The sequence below is a fragment of the Lynx canadensis genome, chromosome C2, assembly GCF_007474595.2.
Source record: "Lynx canadensis isolate LIC74 chromosome C2, mLynCan4.pri.v2, whole genome shotgun sequence".
Taxonomy (NCBI): Eukaryota; Metazoa; Chordata; class Mammalia; order Carnivora; family Felidae; genus Lynx; species Lynx canadensis.
The window spans coordinates 143,049,367-143,063,727 of record NC_044311.2 but is presented as its reverse complement, the minus strand read 5'-3'; the positions used below and the strand labels follow the sequence as shown (position 1 = coordinate 143,063,727).

Here is a 14,361-nt window from a genome sequence, read left to right as displayed (position 1 = left end):
AAATAGAATGGAGACAATGAGCAAGTGAAAGTAAATTAAAAAAATTTTTAATAATGAAAACCTTCTTAAAATTATACAAGTAACTGGGGTTGTGCAAATAACCCATAAAAGAGTGAAAGTCCCTCTGTTCCTTCCTGCCATTTCCCTTCTGAGACTTTTTTTTTTTTAAGAGCATGTGAGCAGGGGGGAAGGGTAAAGGGAGGCAAGAGAATCTCAAGCAGGCTCCAGGCTCAGCACAGAACTCAACATGGGGCTCAACCCCATGACGCTGGGATCATGACCTGAGCCAAAATCAAGAACCAGACTCTCAACCAGCTGAGCCACCCAGGCTCCCCATGAGACTTACTTATATAGACATATAGACATGCCCTCTCTGTTGGTTTTTTAAAATTATACATACAGGATAATCCTGTTTTGTAATTTGCTCTTTTTCACTTGATGGTACATTATGAACCCCTTGAGGTTCAGTGCACACAAACCTAACTCATGTTTAGTGGCTGGATAGGTGACTCACGTTCAGGTTTTACATGTAAAATAAACATAATATATCTCGGATACGCATTTACTTGCACTTATGCAAAAATTTCCATAGACTTGATTCCTGGGTAAAAGGGAATGCTATATCCTTCTACCTTCTTCTATATAACCTGACAATTCTATACAACCTAACCAAGAAATGACTTCAGTTTCACAACATGCTGAATATATTCCGCTTCTCTCTCTCCGTATATTCATACATACATTCAACATCATCAATATTATCAATATACGCACATTCAGCACAATACACGGCACTTGGTGAACTTCAGGACTGAGAGGGCTTCTCGGCCTGCTTGCCTGGAAAGTGCCACAGTCCCTTGTAGACCCTTTGTTGTCATTGTTTTCAAAATTTCTTCTAAAATGAAAATTAAAACAAAAGGTAAAATCCAATTAAAACCATCTGGTGAAGACGGTATGATCACTAAACAGTTTAATAAGATGATAAAGACAGACGATTTGCAAGTTCTACTCATCTGCGAAAACAATGTATTCCAAGTAAATTTCTATTAAAATGGACTTGAGTCAGATGGGAGCACTCTGTATTTTCAAGGTGTCGCTGAGAGTCTCAATCAGACTGAAAGGCCCTGCCCTGCCGTGGAAGCTACTCCGAACTCAACAGAAATATGAACTACACTTGTCATTACAGCAAGTGATTTGTTCAGCTGCTTGGCTCCAATCTTGGCCTCACACACTTCCTCTGGGATGAAAAAAGTCAGTGAAGGCGGGCAAATGTATAGTGACAGTACACAGTGGAAGGAAGTAGCTTATCTCTTTGGGCACATTGAAAAAAGCAACATCTTCCCTTTTGTAAATTAATAATACTAAAGACTGAGTTAAGAAAATGGAGCTACAAACAAACTGAAACAAAACTTAGTCATCATGATGTGATTTAAGGGGCTGAGAACATAAGGTAAAGATAAAAATCAAACTTGTGTACAGAAAGAGAAGAAGGACTCAGGTCAGTTTAGTTACACAGTAAGCTAACCAAGATCTCAACATCCATACCATGAGATAGCTTTCATGATGGAACTTCACCTGAACTGAACATTACGTAGCACAACTTGTCAAGGGCATGAAGATTACAAGGGGGAGACAAAATTCAAAACATTCAGGATGAGGTGTTAAAAGAAGAAATTACAGATTTTGTGTCTGAATATTAATTTATTAATTGGGGGAAAAATGGCACCCCCCCCTTAAAAAAAAAACAACAGTACTTTCTAAAACCAAGAAAAACTATGTCTTAAAAATCTCTCTCTTCTTTCAAGATGAATGTTATGTTTGTATGAGCTGTTGTCAGTGATGATATTGACAATATTTCAGGTTACTTTATAAATTATACTCTTTAACATGATTAAATTACGATTTCAGCAAAGTCAGTGGTTAAAAGATAAACTGGTCTGTATTACCTGGATTATTTTCTTTAATGGTAACTAAATAGAATAATCCTCTTGGTGACAGAAGATCTGCAGCCAGTGGGAAGAACCTGTCCATGACTTCTCGACCATTTCTGCCACCGGCCCAAGCAGCCTCTACTCCGTGACTTCCCACCTGTGAGCATTTATTTATTTATTTTTTTAGTTTTTTTTTTTTTTTTTCAACGTTTATTTATTTTTGGGACAGAGAGAGACAGAGCATGAACGGGGGAGGGGCAGAGAGAGAGGGAGACACAGAATCGGAAACAGGCTCCAGGCTCTGAGCCATCAGCCCAGAGCCCGACGCGGGGCTCGAACTCACGGACCGCGAGATCGTGACCTGGCTGAAGTCGGACGCTTAACCGACTGCGCCACCCAGGCGCCCCCCCACCTGTGAGCACTTAAAAAAGACTTTTGTATCCATTCATTTAGAATCATTTAGAATCACAAACAGAATCTTTTTGACAAGTAACATTTACCAAACAAGTACTGTATACACCTTGTATTTTACTGCCGTCCAGGAGGCAGTAAAGTTGAATCTGAGCCCCACCATTTCCTAGCCATGTGATCTTATGTAAATTTGTAATTTTTATGAGTTTCCTCCCTTATCTATATAACCAGGAAAACTATAGTTTCAACAGTAAAATTATAAAAATTATTTTTTTCCATTTTTAGGAATACCTGAAGAAATATATTTAAAGTTTGAAAACAGGGCCCTGTACATATCAAGTGCTTAGTAGTAGCTGTTACTATTTCTGCAATGCTTATGTTGATAGACATAGGTAATTCTTGTACTTAATATAGAACAATCAGGAAGAAACTAAAAGAGAGATCCTATATTATAAAATATCTACTTTGCAGGAAGTTAGTTTCAAAATGCCCCACTGCATCTGGCTCTTTTCTAGATTAAAGTATGAATCGTATAGACCTTTTTTAAGGAATCCATTTAATATATAAAGGCTCACCAAAGCATTTTCTTCCTGTAACAATCTAATTCTATTATAGAAGCAAAACCCGTGAGAGTTCATACAGTATTAAAAATCTTTAGATTCTTATTGTATATTGTTTCAAAACTAAAGAATTCAAAAAATATTTTAACCCTATTATTTTCTTTCCATATCTATAGTTTAAATTAATTGTATAAATCATGCCTGTTGCTTTTATTCATATAAAATGGCATGTTTCTCCATTAAAATAAATTTCTTTATGCCTGTAACTATATACATATATTATTTTGTAAATAAGGGAAATATGTTCATATACCTGCCTTAGAAAGAACTGCACTTTCCCCTTTTACTGTTTTGCTGGTCTGTTCCTCCCTCATCTTATATACACACGTTTTTCCTTTTTGTCCATGTTTTACAAAGACAGGATTATGTTCTACATTCTTGCACCATATCTTGCTTTTGTCAGTCATCAACACTTTATGGAGAGCTCTTCATGTGATCAGGTATGGTTCTAATTTACTCTTTTAATGGCTGTCTACGATTTTATAATGGAAAAGTTAGCATATCTTAATGTAGCTATTGATGGGCAGCCAAAGTGTTCATTTACTTACTTTTTTTTGTATCTAATTTAAATTATTCCCATATCTACCATACACTTCTCAATACAATTTCCACAAAGTTATTCATATTGGGAAATTTATCAGTTCCTTCCTCCTGGAGATGTCCCCTTCCTGGCATTCCTAGAATCACCTCTTTTTCTGGGGCTCGTGTGTTCCTCTTCCTTGGTTTACCCCCTTATTTTGGTGGAGCCCATTCCCTGGACGTTTTATCAGGTAAAGTGGTCTGTGGACAGAGTGCATGGTGAATGACAGGTTGTGCCAAGCCTGTCTCCTGTCATTCTCTTCCAGAATGGACCAGGATCTCTCTGTGCTAGACCCTGTTCATACGCCTCCCCAGGGATGCTCAGCCAGGTGTATCTGCTTGCATTAGAAATGCTCCTACAGGAAGGTCTCCTGGCACCAGGCACATTCTTAAGGCCACAAAGGGAGGGTTTCCACCTTTACAAGGAGGAGTCATGTTTGGTGGTCTGCTGTTTGCCTGCTACCTGAGCCTTGCCAGACCTGCTCCTGTTTCTTTAGAGCTCACAGGTACAAGCCAGAGGTTCCTAACCTCGTGTCTCTAGATATACTATTAAGCATAGCCAAAATTTTTTATAGACACAAACTTAACTATTATTTTTATATCTCCTGGATCTAACCTCTAAGTCTCTTATCTTTTACTTTCATGATTTCCTTCTTTTTATCTTCATGCTCTATGCACTGAAATCTTTCATCTGGTTTCCAGAACACTAATTCAGGTCTTCACGGAGACCATATTCTCTTTTAATTCCTTTCCTAAGGTTTTATTTTGTAAAATATGTTTTTAGGCTCCAGGAGATCTTCGTTGTGCTGCACTGTGATTCTGCTCCCCAGCTAATAGCTCAGCTCATTGGAATTATGACACTAGCTCTCTCTGTTGGGACTGCAAAATAGCCCAAGGTGCTGTCTACACTCAATTATCTGTATGTCCCAGCAGCTGTAAGGCTCAGGAGAAGCAAGTACGTAGCTCAGTCATGGGAATGTGGAAGAAAGGAAGCCTGTTTGCATCCCCATGTTTCCAGAATCTCCTCTGCATTCACAGTCTTGCCAGAAATTTGTAGACCACGATTTAGTTAAGCTAGCCTTAGTCCATTACTAAACTTTGTCTGCCTTGACCATTCTCTCTTTAAATTGGGAAATGGTTGATTTACCTCTTCATTATTGAAGATTTTCCAAATCATCTGTTCCAAGATGATTTCTTTTCCCTACCTGAAATAAGAATCCTCCTCCACCACCTGTGAAAGGAGGAAAACTGAGACTTTCAGAAATAATTACTATATGAATTTAAGGATGATTAGAAATGCTCTTTTGCAAATTTGCCATTTGTGATAAAAGACACACATGAGCAAATTTAAACACACGGCCTGATTTCAATGGGAATTTTAAGGATGAATATGGGTCACTATATTTCATTAGTTTTAGATTCCTTTCCTACGTCTCCCGACATACTCAATTATTGACAATTGTGAGTAATATCAGAGCAGTCTGTGTTAATCAGCAGTTGACTAATGTCATAATGAAGTTCATTTGATTTTATAAAGAAAATAGCTGAAAACATTAATAATTAAATTTTGTTCCATGTCTTACCTCTTCAGGTGGAGTCACTACATAGGGGGGATTAAACACCAGAAGATCAACTTTTTCCTTCAATCTTGGTAGCAAGCCTTTGACCTAAATGTTCAATAGTCAGAATTTTAAGCTGGACTCGGAATTAAAACAGATAAATAAATATATCTTTAAAAATACTCTCCTCCCATGTAGAGAAAAATGTGTGAGAGGGCCAAAAATGTAGACAAAGATAGAGATAAATATTTTTACATTTTCATTCATGCATATAAAGATTATATGCATTTACCTAAAAATATGAAATTAAACTATTTATCAGAATGAACAGAAAATGTTCAAGAAAGCCTCTGTTTTTCAACAGCTAATGCTTACACACTGGGTTCACTTTTAGAAGATTAAATAAGAAAGCAAGCACTCCTATGTTCTACATAGATATGCACATATTTTAAGGCTATAGCTGTAACTTAAACATTTTCTATCATCGAGGTGTAATGTATTATATATACATATATATATATATATTTACTTTCTACTTCTTTAATGACTCATAAATGTATTGGCTGGAACAATTAGAGACCAAAGAAAGGACTGAAAAGAGTGGAAGAGACACTGAAAACATTAATTGTTTGGCATTTTGTAAATCTTTAAACTGGGTTCCAATTTTCTGTGAAACCGCAATAAAAATGTCTTTTTTTTTTTTTTTTTTAATAAAAATGTCTTTTTAGGGTATTTTTCAGGGTAAGATGTGATTTAAAGTCTTCTTCCTTTGACTCCTCTGATGATTGAATTAAGTATTTAAAAAAAATCGTGTCTGGTCATGTCACCCTGCACCTTCACAGGCACAGTAAAGTGAAAACATGGTATCTGGGTGGGTTCTCACCTCTAAAGCCATTTCCTTCAATTATCACTTTGTACAGACTCTCACCCATGACTTCTGAGGTTGTTTCTTGAGATGGAATAGCTCAGGTACTTCACGGCAGTGTCCGAAGTATCAGCTCTCTTATTAACATTCTTGCAATTTCCCCATTTATGCACACGCACTTACCATTTTTTACTATTTTTATTTAAATGGGCTTTTTTTGTTGTTAAATAAATTTGCTGTAAAGGGCAATCACTATTACTTTCTGGAAATAGAAATGACTACAAGGATAAATGAGATAAGAATTAAAAAAAAAGTTATAGTTAATCATTACTGTTGCCAGGCTGAGAGTGACCCAAGCCATCTGTCTCTATTAGAGAGACATCTGTAAGTGTTTAAAAGGTGTTAAATAACAACAACAAACTGAGACCTTCTCCTGGATGTAATCACAATGGCTGAAAGAGAATTAAAGAGGAAACAGCTTTGACATTATATGATTCAAAGTTATTTAAAACTCAGCCATACCTTCTAATGTTGGGCACATCACTGGCCTATTATTTACATACATTATGAAACACTGCCTTAGAGCTTCCATTTTACCCTGTTTCTAAAAGAAATACTACTTTTATCATTTTTAAGCCTGTTAACTATGTAGTTCAAAGAGAATACTGGAACAGTGTCTTTTTTTTTTTTTTTTTTTTTTTTTTTTTTTTAAATTTTTTTTTTCAACGTTTATTTATTTTTGGGACAGAGAGAGACAGAGCATGAACGGAGGAGGGGCAGAGAGAGAGGGAGACACAGAATCGGAAACAGGCTCCAGGCTCTGAGCCATCAGCCCAGAGCCTGATGCGGGGCTCGAACTCACAGACCGCGAGATCGTGACCTGGCTGAAGTCGGACGCTTAACCGACTGCGCCACCCAGGCGCCCCTGGAACAGTGTCTTTGAGGAGATGTTGTAAGGTAACTTCTTTTTCTCCATTCTTTTCAAAAGAGAAAAGTGCCATTTTTGAGGAAAGTAATGAAGATGCATCCTTGTCTGCAAGTAGAAGATGACTAAGGTTAATCTGCTGTTCCCTTTAGGAGCAACACTGGAGAGTGAGGAAATACAGCTGAAACAGCCGAGAGCTTTATTTTCAATTCCATAAAGAAATTAAGCTTCTCACATTGTAAAAAGAAGTCCGGAAGGTAATTTTCCAGAAATGTTTAGTAAGGAAACTAGAAAAGTATTTGCTTTGCAATTGTTTACAATGGCCCTGAGGTACTATATACTAATAATCATTGCAATACTGGATTTTAAATAAAGGAAAAAACTGATGGATTTAAATAAAGGAAACAACATGGAAAATAATGTAGTTTAAAAGAAAATGGATTTAAATGAGAAAATTACTGATATAAAGTCTAATCACAGGCATCCCTCACCCACTCACATTCAGCTTTTGTGTGGTCTCAGGGCATTAGAACAGATCCAAGAACTGGGAAGTAAGCAAAGAGGCCTCTGACAAGAAGTTTTAAATCCGTATACCAAACATGTGCTATTTATTCATGAGAGGTACTTGTTCAGAGCCCCTGAACTATTAGTTTAAATACAAGTCTAACTAAATCACTTGTTCGGTATTCTAGCACAGAGCACATGAAGAGAGAGAGGAAATGCCACTAACAGGTAGCAGTAAAATAAGACAGCATAAAGCAGGTAAAAGGAGAAGATGAGGAGGAGAGGAAATAAGAACTCAAATCTCTGCAGGCTATAGCCCCTCAGCGTGAAGGCAGAAACACCTGAATAAGCTTCTTTATCACAGCACAGGATGATAAATGATGTGCATATTAATGGCCCTGAGTCAGTAAAAGGTAGTTATGTTTAGTTGGTTTTAGGAATGTAAGGAAAGGCATACGATGTATTTGAAAAAGTCTTTCTTCTAAAACTAAAAAAAGAAACAAAGCAAAAGTACTACTTTGTAAACAGGTAAGCTTAGTTACCCTAAACAATGATTTTATTGTGATAATCTATGCCTAGTGTTCTGAATATAAACAAACGTAGAGTTTTGTATATTGATCATAATACCTATGTTCATGCTCACCTCTTCTTTCTTTGCCACACGTCAGCATGAAGAGCTGACTCCGGCATGGGCTACCACGAGCCATGTCCTGAAAGTTGTGAGACACCTACATTTAGATTCCCAAGATCTGGATTTAAATTCTGGATTTATCGGGGTGCCTGGGTGGCTCAGTCAGTTGAGCGTCCAACTTCAGCTCAGGTCATGATCTCGCGGTCTGTGAGTTCGAGCCCGGCATCAGTCTCTGTGCTGACGGCCCAGAGCCTGGAGCCTGCTTCAGATTCTGTGTCTCCCTCTCTCTCTGCTCTTCCCCGACTCATGCTCTCTCTCTCTCAAAAATAAATAAAGCTTAAAAAAAAACACTTTTGGAGCACCTGGGTGGCTCAGTCGGTTAAGCGTCTGACTTAGGCTCAGGTCATGATCTCACAGTCCGTGAGTTCAAGCCCCGCGTCGGGCTCTGTGCTGACAGCTCAGGGCCTAGAGCCTGTTTCAGATTCTGTGTCTCCCTCTCTCTCTGACCCTCCCCCATTCATGCTCTGTCTCTGTCTCAAAAATAAATAAAACATTAAAAAAAATTAAAAAAAAATAAATAAAAATTTAAAAAAACACTTTTTTTTAAATTCTGGATTTATCACTTTATTAGTTATGTGACTTTAAAAAATGAATCTCACCTCAGTTTCTACCTCTGTTTAAAAAAAAAGATATTCTGAATTTCTTGTATCTCTAAAGTTTTATTATTATATCAAAAACATATTTAATACTAATTATGGACACATTAAAGAAACAAGTTAAAATTTCAAAGGGCAAAACCACCTCAGTGATCCCATGCAAACCACTGGGCCTAAACCAGTCGTCTCCATATTTCAATCCTTCTTGGCCATAGTGAGAGATTGAGAGATGGCATATGACCCAAGCTGATCCAAGCAATACTCATTCTGGGGCTTTTGTCAGACTAACTGAATAGAAAGAGCTTCTTACCATGAGGGGGGTTGGGGGTGGGTGGTGGCGAAGAAGCTGTTTGCTGAGGAATAAGATACGGACACACAAGTATCCTGTTACCATGAAATTAAAGACTACCTAGAAATAGAACCAATAGAGAGAGAAGGTCAGAGCTAAGAAAAAGATGCCTGTCTTATCATTTGAGTTCCTGGAGCCAGCTGTGCCTGAAGCCACCCACTCTTTTTACTTAAGTTTGTACTGGATTCTCTGTCACTTCTATCCAAAAGATGACTGATCCATAAAAACCAGTAGAAATTCCCTTTGAACTGTGGACAAGATGGGCTGCATCAATCAAGAATTTACTTTAAAAATGATGGGGTATACTATTTAGTGGATTAGAAGTTAATTATGACTCAAGCTTCTTTGACCTAAATCATCTTAACATTATTTGAAAAGGAAATGAACTATTATTAGACAAGGATTAACAGCTTACCAAGTCTGTAATCACTGGCTGAATGTGGACTTTGTTACAGTGCGCTGTCTCCAGAGTACAAGCTGCTGCCTCAGGGTTGATATCAGTGCACCTATAAACAGAAAAGAAAGAAAACTGTATCTTACATCCCGGAGGTACATCTATTACTGAAAAATTTAAAAATGTTCCACTGCTTTTACATAAAGCAAATTTAGAAAAAAATGAAAATGATTTAATAACGGTGAATGAAAAGAACAAAGACTTGTCATATTAATGAAAAAGATTGTTATATTGACATAAATGTGCAAGAGTAGAAAAATATACATGCATACACATCTGAAGGAATTTATTAAGTTATGAATCCAGGAGCGTCTGTGTGGCTCGGTTAAGTGTCTGATTCTTTTTTTTTTTTTTTTTTAATGTTTTATTTATTCTTGAGGGAGAGAGAGACAGAGCATGAGCAGGGATGGGGCAGAGAGAGAGGGAGACACAGAATCTGAAGCAGGCTCCAGGCTCTGAGCTGTCAGCACAGAGCCCGACGCGGGGCTCGAACCCATGAACCGTGAGATCATGACCTGAGCCGAAGTCGGATGCTCAACCGACTGAGCCACCCAGGCGCCCCAAGTGTCTGATTCTTGATACTGGTTCAGGTCATGATCTCATAGTTCGTGAGTTCAAGCCCTGTGTCAGGCTCTGCACTGGTAGTGTGGATCCTACTTGAGATTCTCTCTCTCTCTCTGCCCCTCCCCTGCTCTTTCTCTCTCTCAAAATAAGTAAATAAACTTTAATAAATAAAACATCGAGGGGCGCCTGGGTGGCTCAGTCGGTTAAGGACCGACTTCAGCTCAGGTCACGATCTCACGGTCCGTGGGTTTGAGCCCCGCGTTGGGCTCTGGGCTGATGGCTCAGAGCCTGGAGCCTGCTTCCGGTTCTGTGTCTCCCTCTCTCTCTGCCCCTCCCCCGTTCATGCTCTGTCTCTCTCTGTCTCAAAAATAAATAAATGTTAAAAAAAAATTAAAAAAAAATAAAACATTGAGATTGACGATGTAAAAATAAATAAATTACGAACCCAATGAATACTATGCAGCCACCAAAAATGAAATCTTTCTTAAGATTAAAAAAAAAAAGTTTATTTATTTTGAGAGAGCGTGAGAGTGAGAGAGAGAGACAGAGAGAGAGAGAGAGAGAGAAGGCAGCAGAGGGGCAGAGAGAGAGGGAGAGAGGGGATCCCAAGCAGGCTCCATGCTTAACTTGACTTGGGGCTCGATCCCATGACCGTGAGATCAGGACCTGAGCTGAAATCAAGAGATGGATGTTCAATTAACTGAGTCACCCAGGTACCCCCCACAAAATGAAATTTAAAAGGAATTTTTGAAAAACATTCATGATACAATATTAAATGAAAAACATAGAAAATGAAGAAAAAAAGAAGGAAACACATTTGGACCATGATAAAATTTTGAAGTAATTTTTATTTTCTTCTTTATAGTTTCCATACTCTCAAATTTTCTTTAAAAATTTAAGTAGCTTTCATTTTTTTCCGGTAATCAGACTGTTTACCTAAAAAAAAATTCAAATTTAGAAATGACCTAAAATTGTTTTGTTGCTTCTATAATTATGTAGCATGATGGAACAGTTTTGAACATGCAGTTACAATTTTTAGGGAAGAATAATTTACAATGAGTCATTACTACACTTAAATAGACCCTTTCAGATATATATTATTTATTTACAAAAATGATTCCATTCAAGTAGTCACACCCCTAGTGAATTTCTTAGCGGAGGATGTGGATAAATTTGATATACTTACACTTACATGTACAAGGCCTGAGGACCTATCAGAGAGGCTAGGAATGCAGATACCACTCCAGACCCTGACCCTACTTCAAGGCATATTTCCACTCTAAAAAAAGCAAAATAAAATAAATATTAGTGTAGTAAGATTAAAATACACATTACAGGAAATTACTCTCATTCTACTTTTAATGTGTATTTCTCCAGCATCATCAGTTGTCTGCAAATATATGGAAATATAAAAAAAAAAAGATAAACATGCTAATTTCTGACAACTGCTTTCTGCATAGTTAGTACTATTTAACTCAAAATTGGGGTGTGTAATTTGAGTTCATAATATAGATGGCTTTCAATTAATTTCTACAAAACATTACATAAAAACTGTGGAATAAAACTGAGGATTGAAAATATTAACATGAAAGACATCAGCCCTTCCCACAAGGAGCTTCTGGTTTAGTATTTCCTAAAATGACAGGATCAGTGTTATTACAATATTTATTTATGAAAGAGGTTTTCTCTATCATTTAAAAGTACCTAACATTCATAAATTGATCAGCATATCCTAGGGAAAAAAAGTTCCCCCTTTCTACTAACAGATTTAGAGCAGCAAAGAAATTCCATATTTGCACAGCTATATGCTGAACCGGGAAAATACCAGAGTATCTGGTTTTAGAATATTAACAATAATCTTTAAAATGCTTTTGAATAAATTGTTATATTTTATCCTTTAATTGAATTTATTTCCCTATGATCTTATATATGCATCAAAAGCACCAATTATCTCCATCACAGAAATGGGTTTGATTAGACTTAGGGAGCCTTTCTAGCACCTAACTCCTCAAGTATCCAACAAAAAATGCTAGCTGCTTCTAACTTTTGGAACCGTCCACATCATCTGACAAACCTTTATTATTCTGTGGGAAGGTCTGTTGAATCTTACCAGGCGGCTTTTATTTGAAAATAACTATCATGGTTTCATAAACAATTAGAATTCCAAGACCAGAAGTAATCCCACTTTATAACAAAATCAACTTCTTTCACAGCATACTTTGCAATGCAATTTGTGCTTGTAAATCTTTCTGGGATATCTTGAGACTAAAAGACAAGTTATAAAAACAGTACTTTTCCGTTCTATATTCCAGTAAATCCAAAAGTTCCATCGTTTACAATGAAAAGCTAGTTTAATAAGAGTTGGGACATTTTATATCTGACCAGATTTAAGACAGATAAACACAATACAAATCTTTAAAGCCTAACAGCTGTTTCATCTTGATAAAACCAATTTCAAGTCTTGATCTTTACATAAATCTAATTACTCAAATACTTTTCATTTAAAAAACTACAATATAGGTATTCATTTTTTAATGTTACTTAAAATTTATGGGGGCACTGCAACAAGCCAATTTTAATATTTATAAAGTGCTCTAGGAAAAATTCTATAGGCTGCTAGCTATGTAGCTATTTACATTTCTAACAATTAAATGAAAAATTAAGTTCTGCAGTCGCACTCGCCACATTTCAGGTGTTCGGTAGCCACACGTGGCTAACAGGCAACTGCTACAGAGCATGCTCTTCAATGCGTTTAAAAATACTTCCCCAAGCCAGTATATCTCACTTCATTTCATTTTTGTGCTCTTCCATTGCTCGAGGGTGCTTCTGTGTATTGAGTAAATTAAGTGCCGCACGGCTTTTAACATTTACTAAAAAATGTAATATTAAGCAATGTTGGTTTTTGGACGTGTTGTAATATCGCTGCGCTCGGGGGCTTTGTGTTCTGCATAGCAACAGCTGGAAGGAAAAGATCCATCCTAGCGTGGTAGGGAGCTATGGAGCTCCTGAGACCAAAACAAATGGCAAAAGTAGACAGATCCCTGGCACGCTCATTACATGTATCTACAGGCAAATCCTTAATAACGGCGTTCTGGTCTCAGTGTTCGCCAAGTGGGCTGCACTGCCTCCTCTCCCGGCAGACAGCGTCGGTCCTTTCCTTGGCCCTCCTTCGCTACCGCCTCTCCAGGACGCCCGAGCCCTCTCCCGCTGGGACCCTCGCCCTCCTCGCACCCCATGAGCTCGGCCGCTGCCGCCTCGAGCGCGTCCAGCAGCAGGAACGTATCCTCCGCCGGCTCGTACACATTGCTGAAGGCGCCCCGGCCCACATGTCCGTGCAGCGGCGTCGGGAGACCCGGCGCCGCCATCTCGCTTCTCTCTCCGTCCCACGCGCATGCGCCAAAATTGCGCGTGCGCAAGCTCGGCAGTGGGGGGAGGGGCTTCGGAGGCGGAGAGGCAAATCGGGGCTTCTTTCTAGCAGTCTCTGTAAATGCTTTTGGAATTTGTAAGTGAACAGTTATATAATCTGCAACTGCTGATATTTGCTTTCTTATTTCGAGTATTTAAATTTGTTTCATTTTATGGATTAGCAGTTGATGCAGGGCATCCTCGATTGTTTTTGACTAAGGGGGGTGTTTTTTTTTGTTTTTTCTACATTTGAAAGTTTTCTTCTGTTCTTGTTTGCAAAGAATTAAAAAAAGACATAATGGTTACTAAATTTTACCTTTGTTACATCAACTGAACACTTAAGCTTTTTTTCTCATTTAATTTTTTTACTGTTGTATATTATAAAAATGCCCTTCCTGATGTTAAATCATACATGCACTCTTTTTATAAACCTCACTGAGGCAAGATGATTTTTCTTTTAATACCCTGCTGAATTTGGAATGCTTATAATCTAGCTCTGTTTTGATTATGCTATCCTCACGGGATGAGTTAGGACATTGTTTCTGGAACATTTGGTAGAACTCATCCATAAAATTGGCTGGGCTTAGTGTTTTTATTAGTGGGTGGTTCTCTGATGTTTTGGATCATCTTCTATAGGTTATTAGACTATTCAGGCATTTGCATTCTTTTTGAGTCAATTTTTGAAATTTCGCAATGAAACATTTTTACATCTGGTTTTTAAAATTTGCGTAATAAATATACAGAAAAATATAGTTTACATTTTTAAAAACCCTAAGTACCTACCACCTGGAATTTACAATTAATAGTACTTTTTCATGTTTCCTTAAAAGTTTTTATTTTACCTTTTTAAGTACATATTATATCATACTATATGTTATTATTTAATATGTGTGTTAAATATAATATTT

The 14,361-nt window shown here is 37.5% G+C and overlaps 1 protein-coding gene across 2 annotated transcripts; it reads right to left on the bottom strand.

Moving 5' to 3' along the window:
• Positions 1-286: 286 nt before the first annotated feature.
• N6AMT1 (N-6 adenine-specific DNA methyltransferase 1) lies at positions 287-13,419 on the bottom strand. Of its 2 annotated transcripts, XM_030329923.1 has the most exons (7): positions 13,280-13,419; positions 11,241-11,327; positions 9,446-9,536; positions 8,992-9,090; positions 5,125-5,208; positions 1,947-2,088; positions 287-895 (listed from the first exon to the last, which is right to left on the bottom strand). In XM_030329923.1, exons 1-7 carry the CDS (start codon positions 13,411-13,413, stop codon positions 777-779), a joined length of 756 nt encoding a protein of 251 aa, XP_030185783.1. In that variant the 5' UTR covers positions 13,414-13,419; the 3' UTR covers positions 287-776. The 2 variants fall into 2 exon arrangements, with proteins under 2 accessions (XP_030185783.1, XP_030185784.1); XM_030329924.1 differs by lacking the exon at positions 8,992-9,090.
• Between the last annotated feature and the right edge of the window lie 942 nt (positions 13,420-14,361).

What these genes read in the sequence shown, in the direction of transcription:
- N6AMT1 (XM_030329923.1), bottom strand. Translation starts at nt 13,413, where the DNA reads ATGGCGGCGCCGGGTCTCCCGACGCCGCTGCACGGACATGTGGGCCGG. An exon ending in CACCCCCAACCCCCCTCATG is followed by an intron (nt 5,209 to 8,991) that starts GTAAGAAGCTCT and finishes TTGAACATTTAG; the next exon opens with GTCAAAGGCTTGCTACCAAG. An exon ending in TAGTGACTCCACCTGAAGAG is followed by an intron (nt 2,089 to 5,124) that starts GTAAGACATGGA and finishes AAATGCTCACAG; the next exon opens with GTGGGAAGTCACGGAGTAGA.